General features: G+C 44.3%; 1 protein-coding gene across 41 annotated transcripts in view; it reads left to right on the forward strand.

The window, feature by feature from the left end:
• Positions 1–15,432, forward strand: part of ANK3 (ankyrin 3) — a 920,123-nt gene that overhangs the window by 847,308 nt on the left and 57,383 nt on the right. For all 41 annotated transcript variants that reach the window (XM_082268127.1, XM_082268156.1, XM_082268164.1 and 38 more), the window contains one exon: positions 9,186–9,311. In XM_082268127.1, the coding sequence (XP_082124253.1) occupies positions 9,186–9,311 (126 nt within the window). The remainder of the gene's footprint in view (positions 1–9,185; positions 9,312–15,432) is intronic.

The raw sequence follows: 15,432 nt of genomic DNA on the forward strand, positions 1-15,432 counted from the left end.
TTTACAATCGCTGGCTTTAACGGCCTGGCTATTGAGACCCAGGTGCTAAAGGACAAGGGGTTGTCAACTTCAGTTATTCCTACTCTAATTAAAGCTAGGAAAGCGACTTCCAGAAAGATATATCATCGCACATGGAAGTCTTATATTGCGTGGTGTGAATCTCTTGGGTTTCCTCCACGTTCTTTTTCGGTGAACCGTATTTTGGCTTTTCTGCAACAGGGGGTTGAGCAGAAGCTGGCCTTGAGCACTATCAAGGGTCAGGTTTCAGCATTAGCAATCTTCTTTCAGAAGCCTTTAGCTACTCATTCCTTGGTCCGGAATTTCATCCAGGGGGTGTGACACCTGGCTCCGCCAGTGCGCTCGCCTTTACCACCCTGGGATCTTAATTTGGTATTGTTCTTCAGAAACCTCCCTTTGAAGATATTAGGGAGATTCCCTTGCTTACGTTATCCCAGAAGGTGGCCTTCTTGGTGGCCATCACTTCTGCACGCAGGGAGTCAGAACTGGCCGCATTATCCTGTCGTTCCCCATATCTGGTGGTTCATAGGGATAAGGTGGTTCTTCGTCCGAATCCATCCTTCCTTCCTTAAGTGGTTTCAGAATTTCATCTGAATAAGGATATTGTATTACCTTCCCTGTGTCCTAAGCCCAGCCATCATCGGGAGTTTGCTTTACACTCCTTGGATGTGGTTCGGGCGATCAGGGTATACTTGAAAACGACGGACTCGTTTCGCAAGACGGATTCACTTTTTGTGATCACGGATGGCCCCAAAAAGGGGTTGCCTGCATCTGCCGTGACTATCTCCAAATGGATTAGACAGACGGTGGTACAGGCTTATTCTATTAAGGGTCGGGAGCCCCCGTTCCCTGTTAAGGCGCACTCCACTCGGGCGCTTAGTGCGTCATGGGCCTTTCGCCATCAGGCGTCAGTGCTGCAGGTTTGCAAGGCGGCTACTTGGTCGTCAGTGCATACCTTTGCAAAATTCTATAAAGTTGATGTGATGTCATCGTCAGATGCCTCTTTTGGCCGCAAGGTTCTGCAGCCCGCAATGGTCTACCTCGAGGGTTTTTTCTGTTGGATTTTTAGTTGAGTCTCATCCCTTTTGTCTGATGAGCCTTTAAAACTTCTAGTTGGCACCGGTTGGGCCTTCTAGATTGGATTTTGATTTCCGTTAATCCCACCCCTCATTTGTGGCACTGCTTTGGGACGTCCCAATTGATATGAATCAAAGAGGACTACGTCTGTCAATGAGCGACAGAGAAAAATTGATTTTTGTAAGATCTTACCGTAAAATCCTTTTCTCTTAGCTCATTGACAGACGTAGTACCCGCCCCTCTACTTTTGAGTTGGGTTGGGTTAAATTCTCTGACACTGCTTTGTGACATAACTAACATCCTGTAGCAGAGAGAGAGAGGATATACCCTCTGGGACTGCCCCTAAGGTGGAGCCAGAACGTTTTTTTCTGCCTAGTGTCCTACTCCTGTAGAGGGCAGTATAACCCAATTGATATGAATCAAAGAGGACTACGTCTGTCAATGAGCTAAGAGAAAAGGATTTTACGGTAAGATCTTACAAAAATCCATTTTTTAATCCCAGACCCTATATAATTTTAGAAGATATTAAAAAGTAAGGGTCCCAACACTGCACCTTGGTGTACTCCACTGATAACCTTAGACCATTCAGAGTAAGAATCATTTACCACTACTCTCTGAATTCTATCTTTAGACAATTTTCTATCCATTTCCAAGCCTGTAGACTTTACCTTACACATTAGCTGTGTGTGGGGAAATAATGTCAAACGCTTTTGCAAAATCCAAGTATACTACATCCACAGCCACCCCTCTGTCCAAGGATTTACTTACCTCCTCATAAAAAGAATTTAGGTTTGTTTGACAACTTCTGTCTTTCATGAATCCATGCTGTCTGTTACTTAAAATATTTTTTCCAGCAAGAGTTCATCTATGTCCGGGGTCCTCAATAGGCGGACTCCGGGCTGCCTCCGGACCCACACGGACTTAAATCTGGACCGCCGAAGCGGTCTGCTTCCTTCTGTCTCAGCGGAGGGGCAGAATTGAGAGGATCGGGAGGATCAGAGTGGCTGTGTCTTACACTTACAGCGCTGCATGTTTATAAAAAGCCGAGTTCTTCTGCGGCACTGAGGATGTGCTACAAAGTCCCGCCTCCTGGGCCGGCTCTTACCTATGATAGACAGAACACTGGTGACGTCTATCATAGGAGCTGGTGTCCAGGAGGCGGGACTTTGTAGGACATCCTCTCCACCGGGTAAGAACTTGTACTCTGCTTTTTGTAATCATGCAGCGCTGTAAGTGTAAAACACAGCCACTCCGATCCTCTCAATTCTAACCCCCCCGCTGATGACATAAGGAAGCAGACCGCTTCGGCGGTCCAGATTAATGGGGGCACGCACACAGGTCACTCTGCATTATTGGGGGCACGCACACTGGTCACTCTGCATTATTGGGGGCACACACACTGGTCACTCTGCATTATTGGGGGCACACACACTGGTCACTCTGCATTATTGGGGGCACGCACACTGGTCACTCTGCATTATTGGGGGCACACACACTGGTCACTCTGCATTATTGGGGGTACGCACACACTGGTCACTCTTCATTATTTGATGGCACGCACACTGGTCACTCTGCATTATTGAAGGCACACACACTGGTCAATCTGCATTAATGGGGGCATGCACACTGGTCGCTCTGCATTAATGGGGGCACGCACATGGTCACTCTGCATTAATGGGGGCACGCACACTGGCCGCTCTGCATTAATGGGGGCACGCACATGGTCACTCTGCATTAATTGGTGCACGCACAATGGTCGCTCTGCATTGGATGGGGGCAAGTTTTGGGGAATGCCTTTTTTTTGTTGTTGGCGTTCTGTATTTGGAATTTGACGGTCACTTTTCCGGACCTCGGACTGAATGGAAAATTTGTAAGTGGACCTTTCAAGTTTACATTTGAGTACCCCTGATCTATGTGGTCTTTTATTAAACTCTCCAGTATCTTCCCGACTATAGAAGTGAAACTAACAGGTCTATAGTTACTTGGCAAAGACTTTGATCCTTTTTAAATATAGGCACCCCATTGGCCCTACACCAATCCAGTGGTACTATTCCAGTCTTTAACGAGTCCCTAAAAATTAAAAACAAAGGCTTTGAAAGTACAGCGCTCAATTCTTTTAGGATGCGTGGGTGGATGCCATCTGGTCCAGATGCTTTATCCACCTTTATTCTGTCCAAATATTTCTGACCATATCACTTTAGAGCCATTGTGGATCATTTGGGGCTGTGTCAATACATCCTCATTATTGTCATGCGCTCCCCCATGCTCCTTTGTATACCCAGAGCTGAAGAAAGTATTTAATAAATTTGCCTTCTCTTTGTCCCTAGTCACCCACTCCAGATTATTTTGTAAAGGGCCTACTTGCTCAGATCTAACCTTTTTACTATTAATATATTTGAAGAATTGGTTTGTCCTACTATCTTTTGCAATCTGTCCTTCATTTCGAATTTTTGCGTCTTTCATTTCCTTTTTACATATTCTGTTATATTCTTTATAACGATTAAACAATGATAGTGTTACCTCATTTTTATATTTTTTAAAAGCTCTTATTTTATTATTTTTTAACTTTGGCCTGTGAGCCACATAGGTTTTATTTTTAGTCTTTTAAACTTATTGAAAGAAGGAAGATAGAAGAAAATTAGTGATAAACACTCAGGTGGTCGCGCCTAGGAAATCACTATGATCAATATGTGTGTGGTGTGGGCATAAAATTGTGTTAAAAATAATTATTTAAGTAAATGAATATGAGCTGCTAGTTCAAACAACAAAAAGTTGGATAAAGTGCAAAAAGGTAAAGACAGCGCTCTAGTGCTAGTGCATAAGAATACTTCCCCAAATATTGCAATATATAAATTAAATATATAATTTAGGTATATAAATACTGTATATAAATAAATAATTGATTATATAAATAAATAAATACATTCAACAGCAATAGTGCTCATAATATATGGCGTAGGAATAAAGTGACTGTGCACTGAGTGAATGTTAGTGGATTCATTAACACGTCCTGAGTGCAAATACAAATAACTGTATGGGAAAGTCTATACATGGTGTTTTAAAGTTGACTGTCTTTTACAAAATATAGGGGCTGTAGGGGATCCCTCTAAAGTCCACTTGTAAATCTCGTTGGTGGTGTGGTCTCAGCAAAGAACCACTCCCCACTTCTCTTATGGTTCTTTGCTGAGACCACACCACTAACGAGATTTACAAGTGGACTTTAGAGGGATCCCCTACAGCCCCTATACCGCGCTATCTACCGAGGGAATACAGCGGAGCTCCCAGAATACATCCCCCATTCCAGATAGAGGAAGGCACCCCTGATCCCATCGTGGCACTTAGAGGGGCATCCGGGAGCTACTTATAGGGGAGCACTTACCTACACTAGACCCCAAGAGGTCATCTGGTAAGTGGGCTGTGATTACGGTGAAGGACCCCCCCACTCAAGTCTACACCTGGATGCTTATGGTCACCACACCATTTGACCACCACTGAGCACAAAAGCACTTTTTTTGAAAAATTGTAAAAGACAGTCACGTTTGAAACACCATCTATAGACTTTCCCATACAGTTATTTGCCTATGCACTCAGGACGTGTTAACGAGTCCACTAACATTCACTTTATTCCTACGCCATATATTATGAGCACTATTGGTGTTGAATTTATTTATTTATTTATATAATCAATTATATATTTATATACTTAATTTCTATATTTAATTTATATATTACAATATTTGGGGAATTATTCTTATGCACTAGCACTTGAGCGCTATCTTTTTTGCATTTTGCATTTTTGCATTTTAAACTTATTGCCGATGGGAATATACAGTATCTCACAAAAGTGAGTACACCCCTCACATTTTTGTAAATATTTTATTGCAGCTTTTCATGTGACAACACTGAAGAAATTACACTTTGCTACAAAAGTAGTGAGTGTACAGCTTGTGTAACAGTGTACATTTGCTTTTCCTTAAAATAACTCAACACACAGCCATTGATGTCTAAACCTCTGGCAACAAAAGTGAGTACACCCCTACGTGACAATGTCTAAATTGGGCCCAGTTAGCCATTTTCCCTTTCCGGTGTCATGTGACTCGTTAGTGTTACAAGGTTGCAGGTGTGAATGGGGAGCAGGTGTGTTAAATTTGGTGTTATTGCTCTCATTTTCTCATACTGGTCACTGGAAGTTCAACATGGCACCTCATGAGAAAGAACTCTCTGAGGATCTGAAAAAAAAAAGAATTGTTGCTCTACATAAAAATGGCCTAGGCTATAAGAAGATTGCCAAGACCCTGAAGCGGTTTAACAGGACAGGTTCCACTCAGAACAGGCCTTGCCATGGTCAACCAAAGAAGTTGAGTGCACGTGCCCAGCGTCATATCCAGAGGTTGTCTTTTGGAAACAGACGTATGAGTGCTGCCAGCATTGCTGCAGAGGTTGAAGGGGTGGGGGGGTCAGCCTGTCAGTGCTCCGACCATACGCCGCACACTGCATCAAATTGGTCTGCATGGCTGTCTTCCCAGAAGAAAGCCTCTTCTAAAGATGATGCACAAGAAAGCCCGCAAACAGTTTGCTGAAGACAAACAGACTAAGGACATGGATTACTGGAACCATGTCCTGTGGTCTGCAAAGCCAAGGTAAACGTATTTGGTTTATATGGTGTCAAGCTTGTGTGGCCGCAGCCAGGTGAGGAGTACAAAGACATGTGTGTCCTGCCTACAGTTAAGCATGGTGGGGGGGAGTGTCATGGTCTGGGGCTTCATGAGTGCTGCCGGCACTGGGGTGCTACAGTTCATTGCAGGAACCATGAATGGCAACATGTACTGTGACATACTGAAGCAGAGCATGATCCCCTCCATTTGGAGACAGTCCCCCAGGGCAGTATTCCAACAGGATAACGACCCCAAACAAACTTCCAAGACAACCACTGCCTTGCTAAAGAAGCTGAGGGTATAGATGATGGACTGAACACGCTTGCCTCCAGACCTAAACCCTATTGAGCATCTGTGGGGCATCCTCAAATGGAAGGTGGAGGAGCGCAAGGTCTCTAACATCCACCAGCTCCGTGATTTCACCATGGAGGAGTGGAAGAGGACTCCAGTGGCAACCTGTGAAGCTCTGGTGAACTCCATGCCCAAGGGGGTTAGGGCAGTGCTGCAAAATAATGGTGGCCACACAAAATATGACACTTTGGGCCAATTTGGACATTTTCACTTAGGGGTGTACTTACTTTTGTTGGCAGCGATTTGGACATTAATGGCTGTGTGTTGAGTTATTTTGAGGGGACAGCAAATTTACACTGTTATACAAGCTGTATACGCACTACTTTACATTGTAGCAAAGTGTCATTTCTTCAGTGTTGTCACATGAAAAGATATAACAAAATATTTACAGAAATGTGAGGGGTGTACTACTTTACTTTGCAGTGAGTTTGCATACAGTCTTTTTGAAAAATTCCCATTTCTGTTCTGTGCTCATCGATGTCTAAATCCTGAAGAGCAGCCCTCATCCTTGGAAAATTTGCTCACTTAAAGTTAAGTGTTTTTATATTTCCTTTTGCATTTTTTGCTTACATCTAACAATAAATGAAATCATATTATGGTCACTGCTACCAAGATGTTCTTTTATATGAAATTATTAATAAGCACTGCATTTTTTGAGATTACCAGGTCCAACAGAGCATAATTTCTAGTGGGGGCCTCAATAAACTGTACCATAAAATTTTCTTGTAATAGGTTTATACATTTTTGCCCTTTAACTGTTCCAGCAGTGCCATTGCTCCAGTCAATGAGTCAATGTCTGGGTAGTTAAAATCCCCCATTATTATCACTGTCCCAGCCCTTGCAGCCCTTTCTATCTGTGCCAGGAGCTGAGTTTCCACCTCCTCATTAATACTGGGAGGTCTATAACAAACTCGAATGATAATCTTTGTATTACGCACACCCATGTACATTTCCACCCATACTGCTGCAGACTCATCACACTCTCCATCAACTAGGTCCTCTTTCACACTACTTTGAGGTCACTTCTCACATAGAGACAGACACCACCACCCCTCCATTTTACCCTGTCTTTCCTAAAGAGAGCATAGCCAGGAATATTAATAGCCCAGTCATGTGAATAATGAAGCCAAGATTCAGCAATACCAATTAAATCATAGTTCTCCACTTGCACCAGAGCTTCCAATGCACCTATTTTGCTTGGCAGACTTCTGGCATTGGTGAACAAACACTTTAATTCATTGTCACATTTTGCTCACTTATTTTGCATATTTTTTATTTTGGTACAAATAGTACCATTTCCAATGGTTGTTTGTAACATGGAAACCGTCTTATCCTCTACTATAGCTCTCCCCCCATCGTTCCCCATTCCACCCACCAATAGGGGCTGACCCCTGTCTGACTTGTCTGCCCCATTATAATCTAATTCACCCTTTCCCCTCAATCCTAGTTTAAAAACTCCTCCAGCCATCCCATAAACCTCTCCCCTAGCACAAAAGACCCCATTCCATTTAGGTGCAAACCATCTTTAGCATATAGGTGGCACCCCAATGAAAAGTGAGCCCAGTGCTCTAAAAACCCAAATCCCTCCTTACACCAGGTCTTTAGCCATGCATTCAGATCTCTTCCGATGTTGTGCATGGCACAGGCACTATTTCAGAGAATATCAGCTTGGAGGTCTTTTCCCTTCAACTTGCAGCTTAGTTCATTAAATTGGTTCTTAATGAGCCTCCAGCTTCCATATATTCTGTCATTGGTTCAAATGTGGGCCAAGGCAGTTGGGTCATGCCCAGCCCCTCCCAGTAATTTATCAACCCGGTCCACCACATGCCCAAACCCTGGCACCAGGGAGACAGCAAACCATCTGGTTGAGGTGATCCTGGCGACAAATTATTCTATCAGCCCTTCTGATTATAGAATCCCCAATTACCACCAACTGTCTAGGCCTACCTACAGTCCCCTCACCACCTCTAATAGACGGATAGCTCTCCTGGCTGTTAGGGATAGCAGTGATATCTAGGGCTGCCACCTCTAAACTTGCCACCCCCACATCTTCACTCAATGTTGCAAATCTGTTAGGGTGCTCAAACCCAGGGCTGGCCTTCCTTTTCTGTGAGCCCCTACCACTCCCTCTGACTGTATTAACCCATCTTCCTACCTGATAATCCTGATTTAACCCTCCACTCTCCCCATTAACCCCACTAGCCACTTTCTCAGCAAGCAGATGACCCCTTTCAAGGTTGTCAGTTCTGCCCAGTGTTGCAATTTGCTCCTCCAGATCTCTAATGTGACCTTTCAGAAGGGCAACCCATTCACATCTGTCGCAGCGGTATCCATCCTGGAGCGATTGCTCCGCTATTGTATACATGCGGCACACTGTACACTGCACAAAACCTTCAATCTTGCTAGCACACATTTTCCCCATTAAAACAATAATACAACTAATAAAAAACTTCAGATATTACTTACTGGTCTGAAGACTCCTGTTATAAACTCTGGTTTTTAACTCATCACTTAATCAAGGTCCACTAGGTCAGAGATCCAGCAAGCAAAAGGGGGCAAGCTCAAGAAAGAGCAAGCTCAGAAATGAGTCTTGCAGAACTTTATATAGGACCTGAAGCACCTGTGACCAATAACCACTCCCCTTAATTAGTAGTCTGAAGGAAGGAAAAAAAAAAAAAAGATTTATAAAAAGTGACCGAAAAGGAGAAAAAAAAACTGCAAGGGAAGACCCCCTAAAAATGCAAACAAAAATCAGCAGCAGTCTAAAGCAAAACTGTTTATCACTCTCCACTCAAATTTCCCACTCTTCAGCCTCCAAACAGCAAAACTGACAGTCTCTCCCTCCATCATGGGCACAGACCTTGTACTTTTGCTTTTTATGTTTTTTGTAGGAAAGATCATTTATTGACTACAGTAAAGTGCAACCTGGTGGTTGATATAACCTATTTTGTGGCAAAATCTAGTGTTACTTTTCTATACCCTGCCCCTTTAATGATATAGACATTCCGGCCCTTAGAATTTATGGAAAAAAATTGTGTGTGAAAAAAATCTTCATGCTTTTTTGATGTTTTCTCATCCACATAGGTTCTAGAAGGAAAAACAATCCACGTCGACTGCTACGGAAATCTAGCTCCGCTAACTAAAGGAGGACAACAGCTTATATTCAATTTCTATGCTTTTAAAGAAAATAGACTACCGTTTTCTGTAAAGGTAAATTAAATCTACCTTGTATCCTGCTGCTTTAATGTATACCTTATTGTTGCTTACTATTTACCTGAAAGTAATTTCTTCTCAAGTGGACATTTTTTTTGCTTCCAATGGAAAGTATAGTGTATTTTTAATGAATACATATTTTGAGTTTTTATTGCATTTAAGTCAATTTAATGTAACTTTCACATTTGTAGAAGCTTATTTTTCCATATTTTTGTCATTACTTTAAGTACAGCAGCAGGAATAAACAAAAACTTTTTAGCATTGGCTGAGATATCTGCCAGACAGGTTGTGCATTGCTTTTAATGAGTTGGCTGACCCATAAACTTGCATTACGAGGAGGTCCAGTAAAGCACTGCAAAGGAGGAAGCAGAGCAACCTGAATACCTATTAATTAAATATGGCTGATCATAGATAGAGAAATATACCTGAGCAAGGTGTTTTTAAACATTCATACATTTTATTACATCAAGCTGAAATGTGTAGATCTTAAAAGGATCATTAAAAATACTATACATTCCCTTAATTTTTTTTTAAATCCTTTGGAGTCAATAAACAATGCACACGTTTGCAACAGGACAATGGTTTTCACCATAGTCTGCTTTTACTGTGTCATTCGTTATTAGGACAGGTCATTGTGACCCAGAAAACCTGTATGTGGTATTTTTTTTTTCTTTTTTTTTATAATACACAATACTTTTTGTGAATACATGTCCATTTTACCAGTATTCCCCAGACATACTTCCTATATAAATCTGAAATCATAAAACAAGTGACAATTTGCCTCTCACGGTTTAATTCTGCACCCTATGCATTTTTATAATGCCACACGTTTTTTTTTGTTTTTTTTTTTAGATTTTATAAATTACAATTTGTACACTTTGCTAAATAGACTTGTTTCATACTTAAAATTAACATTTTATGTGCTCATTTAGTGCAAGCCTGTTCCTCTATTTAGCTAACCCCTCTTACCCAGCAGAATATGCTCCCAATTTTTGCTCCCATGCTGATACATTTAGTTGCTGGAACTTGGCAAAAAAAAGCCTTATTTTTCAAACGGACATGACAGAGTTCACACATTGCGATGTACTCCTGCCTGGACCCCATATGAGAACATTAGTCCAGTCATTAGGCACCTAGTGTTGTCATATGGGAAGAAGGAAGTGAGTCACACGCTAACCCATACTCAGCAGTGAATGTGGTTTTATTTCTCTCCTGATAGCCAAACAGAATGGTGAGGGAATGAAGAGAAGAAGAATGTATGCTGCTGGGGAGAGGAAAGCCATGTAAACCTTCTACTTTGCCCTGCATTGGTTAAAGTGGTTCTAAAGCCTCTATTTTTTTATCCTTAATGCATCCTTTTATGCTACAGGATCTCCCCCTCACTCTTCTTTACTTACCTTTAGCCTGATTTTGATCAAGCCCTGTGCTCAAGGGCAGGCGCTCTCTCTGCTCTCTTCATTCTCACTGGGTAGATTAATAGCAGCAGAAGCCAATAGCTTCTGCTGCTGTCAATTTCTGTGATGAGGGATCAGGGGGAAGGGCCAAGCCATGCTGTCTTGTGTCTGTAGATGCAGACAAGGCAGCTCCGGATCGAGTGTCCCCCATAGAAAGCTGCTTTCTATGGGGGCACTCGCCAAATAGGAGGAGCCAGGAGCCCTGGTGATTGACCCCAGAAGAAGAAGATTGGGGCTGGTCTGTGCCATACTAGTGCACAGAGCAGAGCAGATAAGTATGAGATGTTTATTATTTTAATTAAAAAAAAAAACTTTCTAATCACTTTAAGGAAAGACTGACTTTTTTATTTTTTTGCAAATTATTTTTTATTGTTTTAGTGCAATAGGGACAAAACAGAGCCTCTAGGCATGTCAAGGTCTTACCTTGCCCTCCTGTTGGCAGCCATCTTGGACATGTGCAGACTGCTGCCTCTTATAGACTCTGATTGCATCATCACTTGCCTTCTGCCTGGGCATCGCACAGTGATGATGCTGCACACCTGACTATATCTATCACCTGATGGGTTGCAGTCCTTGCCCTTGTGTTTGTACTCCAAGGTACATCTCTGCTAGCATTCTCCTGTTCTCTTTGTTCAGGTGTATGACCTGGCTTGGCTGACAACTCTCTTGGTTCTCATCCCGGCATCGGCAGACTACCAGCTTCTGGACTCTACCCCAGCTTGGATGACTACCCGCTTCTGGACTTGACCCAGGCTTATTTCTGCCCCCACTTCCTCACTCTTGCTGTGCGTTTATTGTTGTTTGCTCCAATAAACTGCTGTATTTTACCTGCATCTCCGTATGGTCTGGTTTCCTGGAATCCCTTATGGGAGAACGATAATCCTGTGATACTCGATTACCCTAGTTTGGTTGCCTCCTTTAGTGGGGTATTCGATGTGCCTGCTCGCTCAGCCTCTGCTGCTAAGCTGCTCCTGTCCATTTAACAGGGTACACAAACCGTTGCCGAGTATGCCATCTAATTTTGTACCCTGGCAGCAGAGGTGGGCTGGAATAATGAGTCTCTGGTGGCTGTCTTCTCTCAAGGTCTCTCCGATGCATTGAAGGATGAGATTGTGGCCAAGGATCTCCCGGATGAGCTCGAGACTCTCATTTCCTTCCTGATTTTGATCGATACCAGGCTCAGGAAGAGACCATAGTTTAAGGAGCAGTTGCGGAGGCCTCCTACCAGATTGGCTCCTACGTTTTCTTTCCCACCCATTCCTCCCTCACCTCCCATGCCTCTGTAAACCTATGCAGCTGGGGTTTACTCGCCTTTCCGAGGCTGAGCGGTCCTTTAGGAGGAGGGAGGGATGGTGCCTGTATTGCGGTCTTGGTGGGCATTTCCTGAAATCTTGTCTGACCTGTCTGGGAAATGCTCGCACCTACGGTCCTGTCGGGGGCAGATCTTAGGTGGAATTTCCTCGTACCTGGTTTCCCCTAAAGATGAACTGCTAATCACAATTGTCATCTCCTGGGCAGCGGGTTTGGTGGTTACTCAGGCGTTGGTAGACTCCAGTTCTGGCGGTTATTTTATTGACAGTACGTTTGCTACTGCGAATTCCGTACCCTCGCAGCCTCATGTTTCTCCACTAGTTATCGAGGCGATCGATGGCAGACCCCTGCAACCGGCACAGGTTACCCACGAGACTGTTCCGGTTGATATGGCCCTAGGGGCTGTTCACAGGTAGTCGACCTGCTTTCAGATTATTTCGTCCCCACACTGCTCCATTGTTTTGGGGTACCCTTGGCTACAGAAACACAAGTCTGGCCTTTGATTGGCAGTCAGTCGACATCCTCTCTTAGTCTCCACAGTGTGGCGATGTTTGTAACCATGGGACTGTTAAGGTACTTTCTACCTCCACGGATTGCCTACTGAATATTGTGAGTATCAATATGTATTTGATAAGGTGCACACTGGTACTCATCGTCCATACGTTTGTGCCATAGACTTGCAACCTGGTGCCATTCCCCATTATGGTAGGGTTTATCATCTCTCGGTTGCGGAGAATAAGGCCATGGAGGAGTATGTTGCAGATGCGCTTGCCCAGGGGCACATTCGCAAGCCAACTTCTCCAGTGGGGGCGGTTTTTTTCTTTGTAAAGAAAAAGGGGGGTGAGTTGAGATCTTGCATTGATTATAGGGGCTTCAATCGCATCACGGTCAAGAATGCATACCCGATTCCTTTGATTACTGAATTGTTTGACCGCCTCAAGGGAGCAACAATCTTTACCAAGCTTGACTTAAGGGCCGTGTATAACCTTGTAAGGATCAAGGAGGGCTATGAGTGGAAGACTGCATTTAGTACCAGAACCGGGCTTTACGAATATGCCCTAGTGATGCCCTTTGGCTTGTGCAATGTGCCCGCTGTCTTCCAGGAGTTCAATGATGTCTTTTGTGATATGTTGCAGCAATGCGTGGTAGTCTATTTGGACGACATCTTGATTTACTCAGACTCCATTGAATCACACTACCTGGATGTCAGACGGGGGCTGCAATGGTTACGTGAGAATGGGCTTTTCTGTAAGCTTGAGAAATGTGAATTCCACCTGTCTCAGGTTGCCTTCTTGGGCTACATCATTTCTGCTGAAGGGTTCTCAATGGACCCTCAGAAGGTTTCGGCTGTTCTACAATGGCCTCGCTCCAGTGGTCTCTGTTCCATTCAGCATTTCCTTGGGTTTGCCAACTACTATCGGAAATTTATCAGGAACTTTTCCTCTTTGGCCAAACCTTTCTGAGATCTGACCAAGAAGGGCAGCGATTCCCACAATTGGACACCTGCTGCCATCCAAGCTTTTGAGGCCCCCAAGTCTGCTTTCGCTTCGGCTCCCATTCTGTCTCATCCCAATCCTGGTTTACCCTTTGTCCTAGAGGTGGATGCATCTGATACGGGAGTAGGCGCCCTCCTGTCTCTGTGTCGGACACCTGATGGACCCTACTTCCTTGTGGGTTCTACTCCAAGAAGTTGTCTCCAGCTGAATGCAATTACGAGATTGGAGACAGAGAGCTCTTGGCCATTATCCTGACTCTCAAAGAATGGAGACACTTGCTCGAAGGTTCTGTGGTTCCACTTCTCATTCTCACCGATCATAAGAATCTGACGTATCTCTCAAAGGCCAAGAGGCTCACACCCCGTCAGGCCAGATGGCCCTTATTCTTGTCTCGTTTTAACTAGGTGGTCTCCTATTTGCCTGGCTCCAAGAATGTTAAGGCTGATGCATTGTCTTGCCAGTATTCTGAGTTGTCCAGGGAGAACTCTGTGCCAACACTGGTCATACTCTTCAGATCATATCCTGGCTGCTATCTGCACCAACTCAACCTCTCCTCTTGGGGAACAGATCTTGGCTGTCCAACCTGATCCTCCCACTGAGAGACCTACTGGCAAATGTTTTGTACCTGAGGGGTTGCGCATCAGACTGTTGTGCACATACCACAATTCCAAGACTGACGGTCATCTTGGTAAGAACCAGATGTCCTTGGCTATTTCCCATCAGTTCTGGTGGCCATCTCTCCACACTGATGTTACTGCGTATGTGACTGCTTGTTCAGTTTGTGCCCAGAAAAAATCTCCTCAGGACCTTCACTTGGGCCTACTGCATCCCATTCCCAATGAGGGGCATCCCTGGTCTCACCTGGTCATGGATTTTTTTGTGGAACTTCCTGCATCTTGAGGTTACACGGCTATCCTCCTGGTTGTCAACCGATTCTTCAAAATGTGCCACTTTGTTCAGTTTAAGCAGTTGCCTGCTGCTCAGGAGCTTGCCACGGTGTTTGCCAGGGAGGTCTTTCGTTTACACGGGTTGCCGAAGGAGATTGTCTCGGACCATAGGAGCCAGTTTGTCTCCAGGTTCTGGCGCACCTTTTGCTCCCAGTTGGGTATTCGACTCTCCTTCTCCTTGGCCTACTCTGGAGCAATTTCTCCACTGCTATATCTCTGACCATCAGGACAATTGGTTTGATCTGCTACCCTGGGCAGAGTTTGCCAGAAACTCTGCCGTCAACTCATCTTCCAGAATGTCTCCATTCATAGCCAATTATAGGTTCCAACCTGCTGTGTTCCCTGAGTCCTTCTCACCACAGGACATCCCGGCTGTGGAGGATCATCTTTGTGCCCTTCGTTCCTCTTTGGTTCAGATTCAAGAGTCTTTATGGGTCTCTGCACAGCGTCAGAAGCTCCAGGCAGACCGGAGACGTTTATCTGCTCCTACATAGCAGGTTAGGGAGAGGGTGTGGTTGTCGACCCATAATCTCAACCTCAGGGTGCCCACTCCAAAACTGGCACCCCGTTTTGTTGGGCCTTTTTGCATCCTCCGTAAGGTGAACCCGGTGGCCTATGCCCTTAGTCTTCCCCCTATCATGCGTATTTCCAATGTCTTTCAAATGTCACTTTTGAAGCCACTGGTTTGCAATCGCTATACTTCTTCACTTCCTCGCCCTCTTCCCATTCCTCTGGGCAGTCATGAGGAGTATGAGGTTAGCAGCATCTTGGATTCTTGTCTGTTCCGAGGTCAGGTACAATACCTGGTGCACTGGAAGGGTTAGGGTCCTGAGGGAGCGCTCCTGGGTTCCCTCTGCTGATGTTCATGCTCCTGCCCTTCTCGGCGCTTTCCATGCTCGCTTTCCTCAGA

Source organism: Pelophylax lessonae, assembly GCF_965119305.1.
Source record: "Pelophylax lessonae genome assembly, chromosome: 9".
In the NCBI taxonomy this organism is placed as follows: domain Eukaryota; kingdom Metazoa; phylum Chordata; class Amphibia; order Anura; family Ranidae; genus Pelophylax; species Pelophylax lessonae.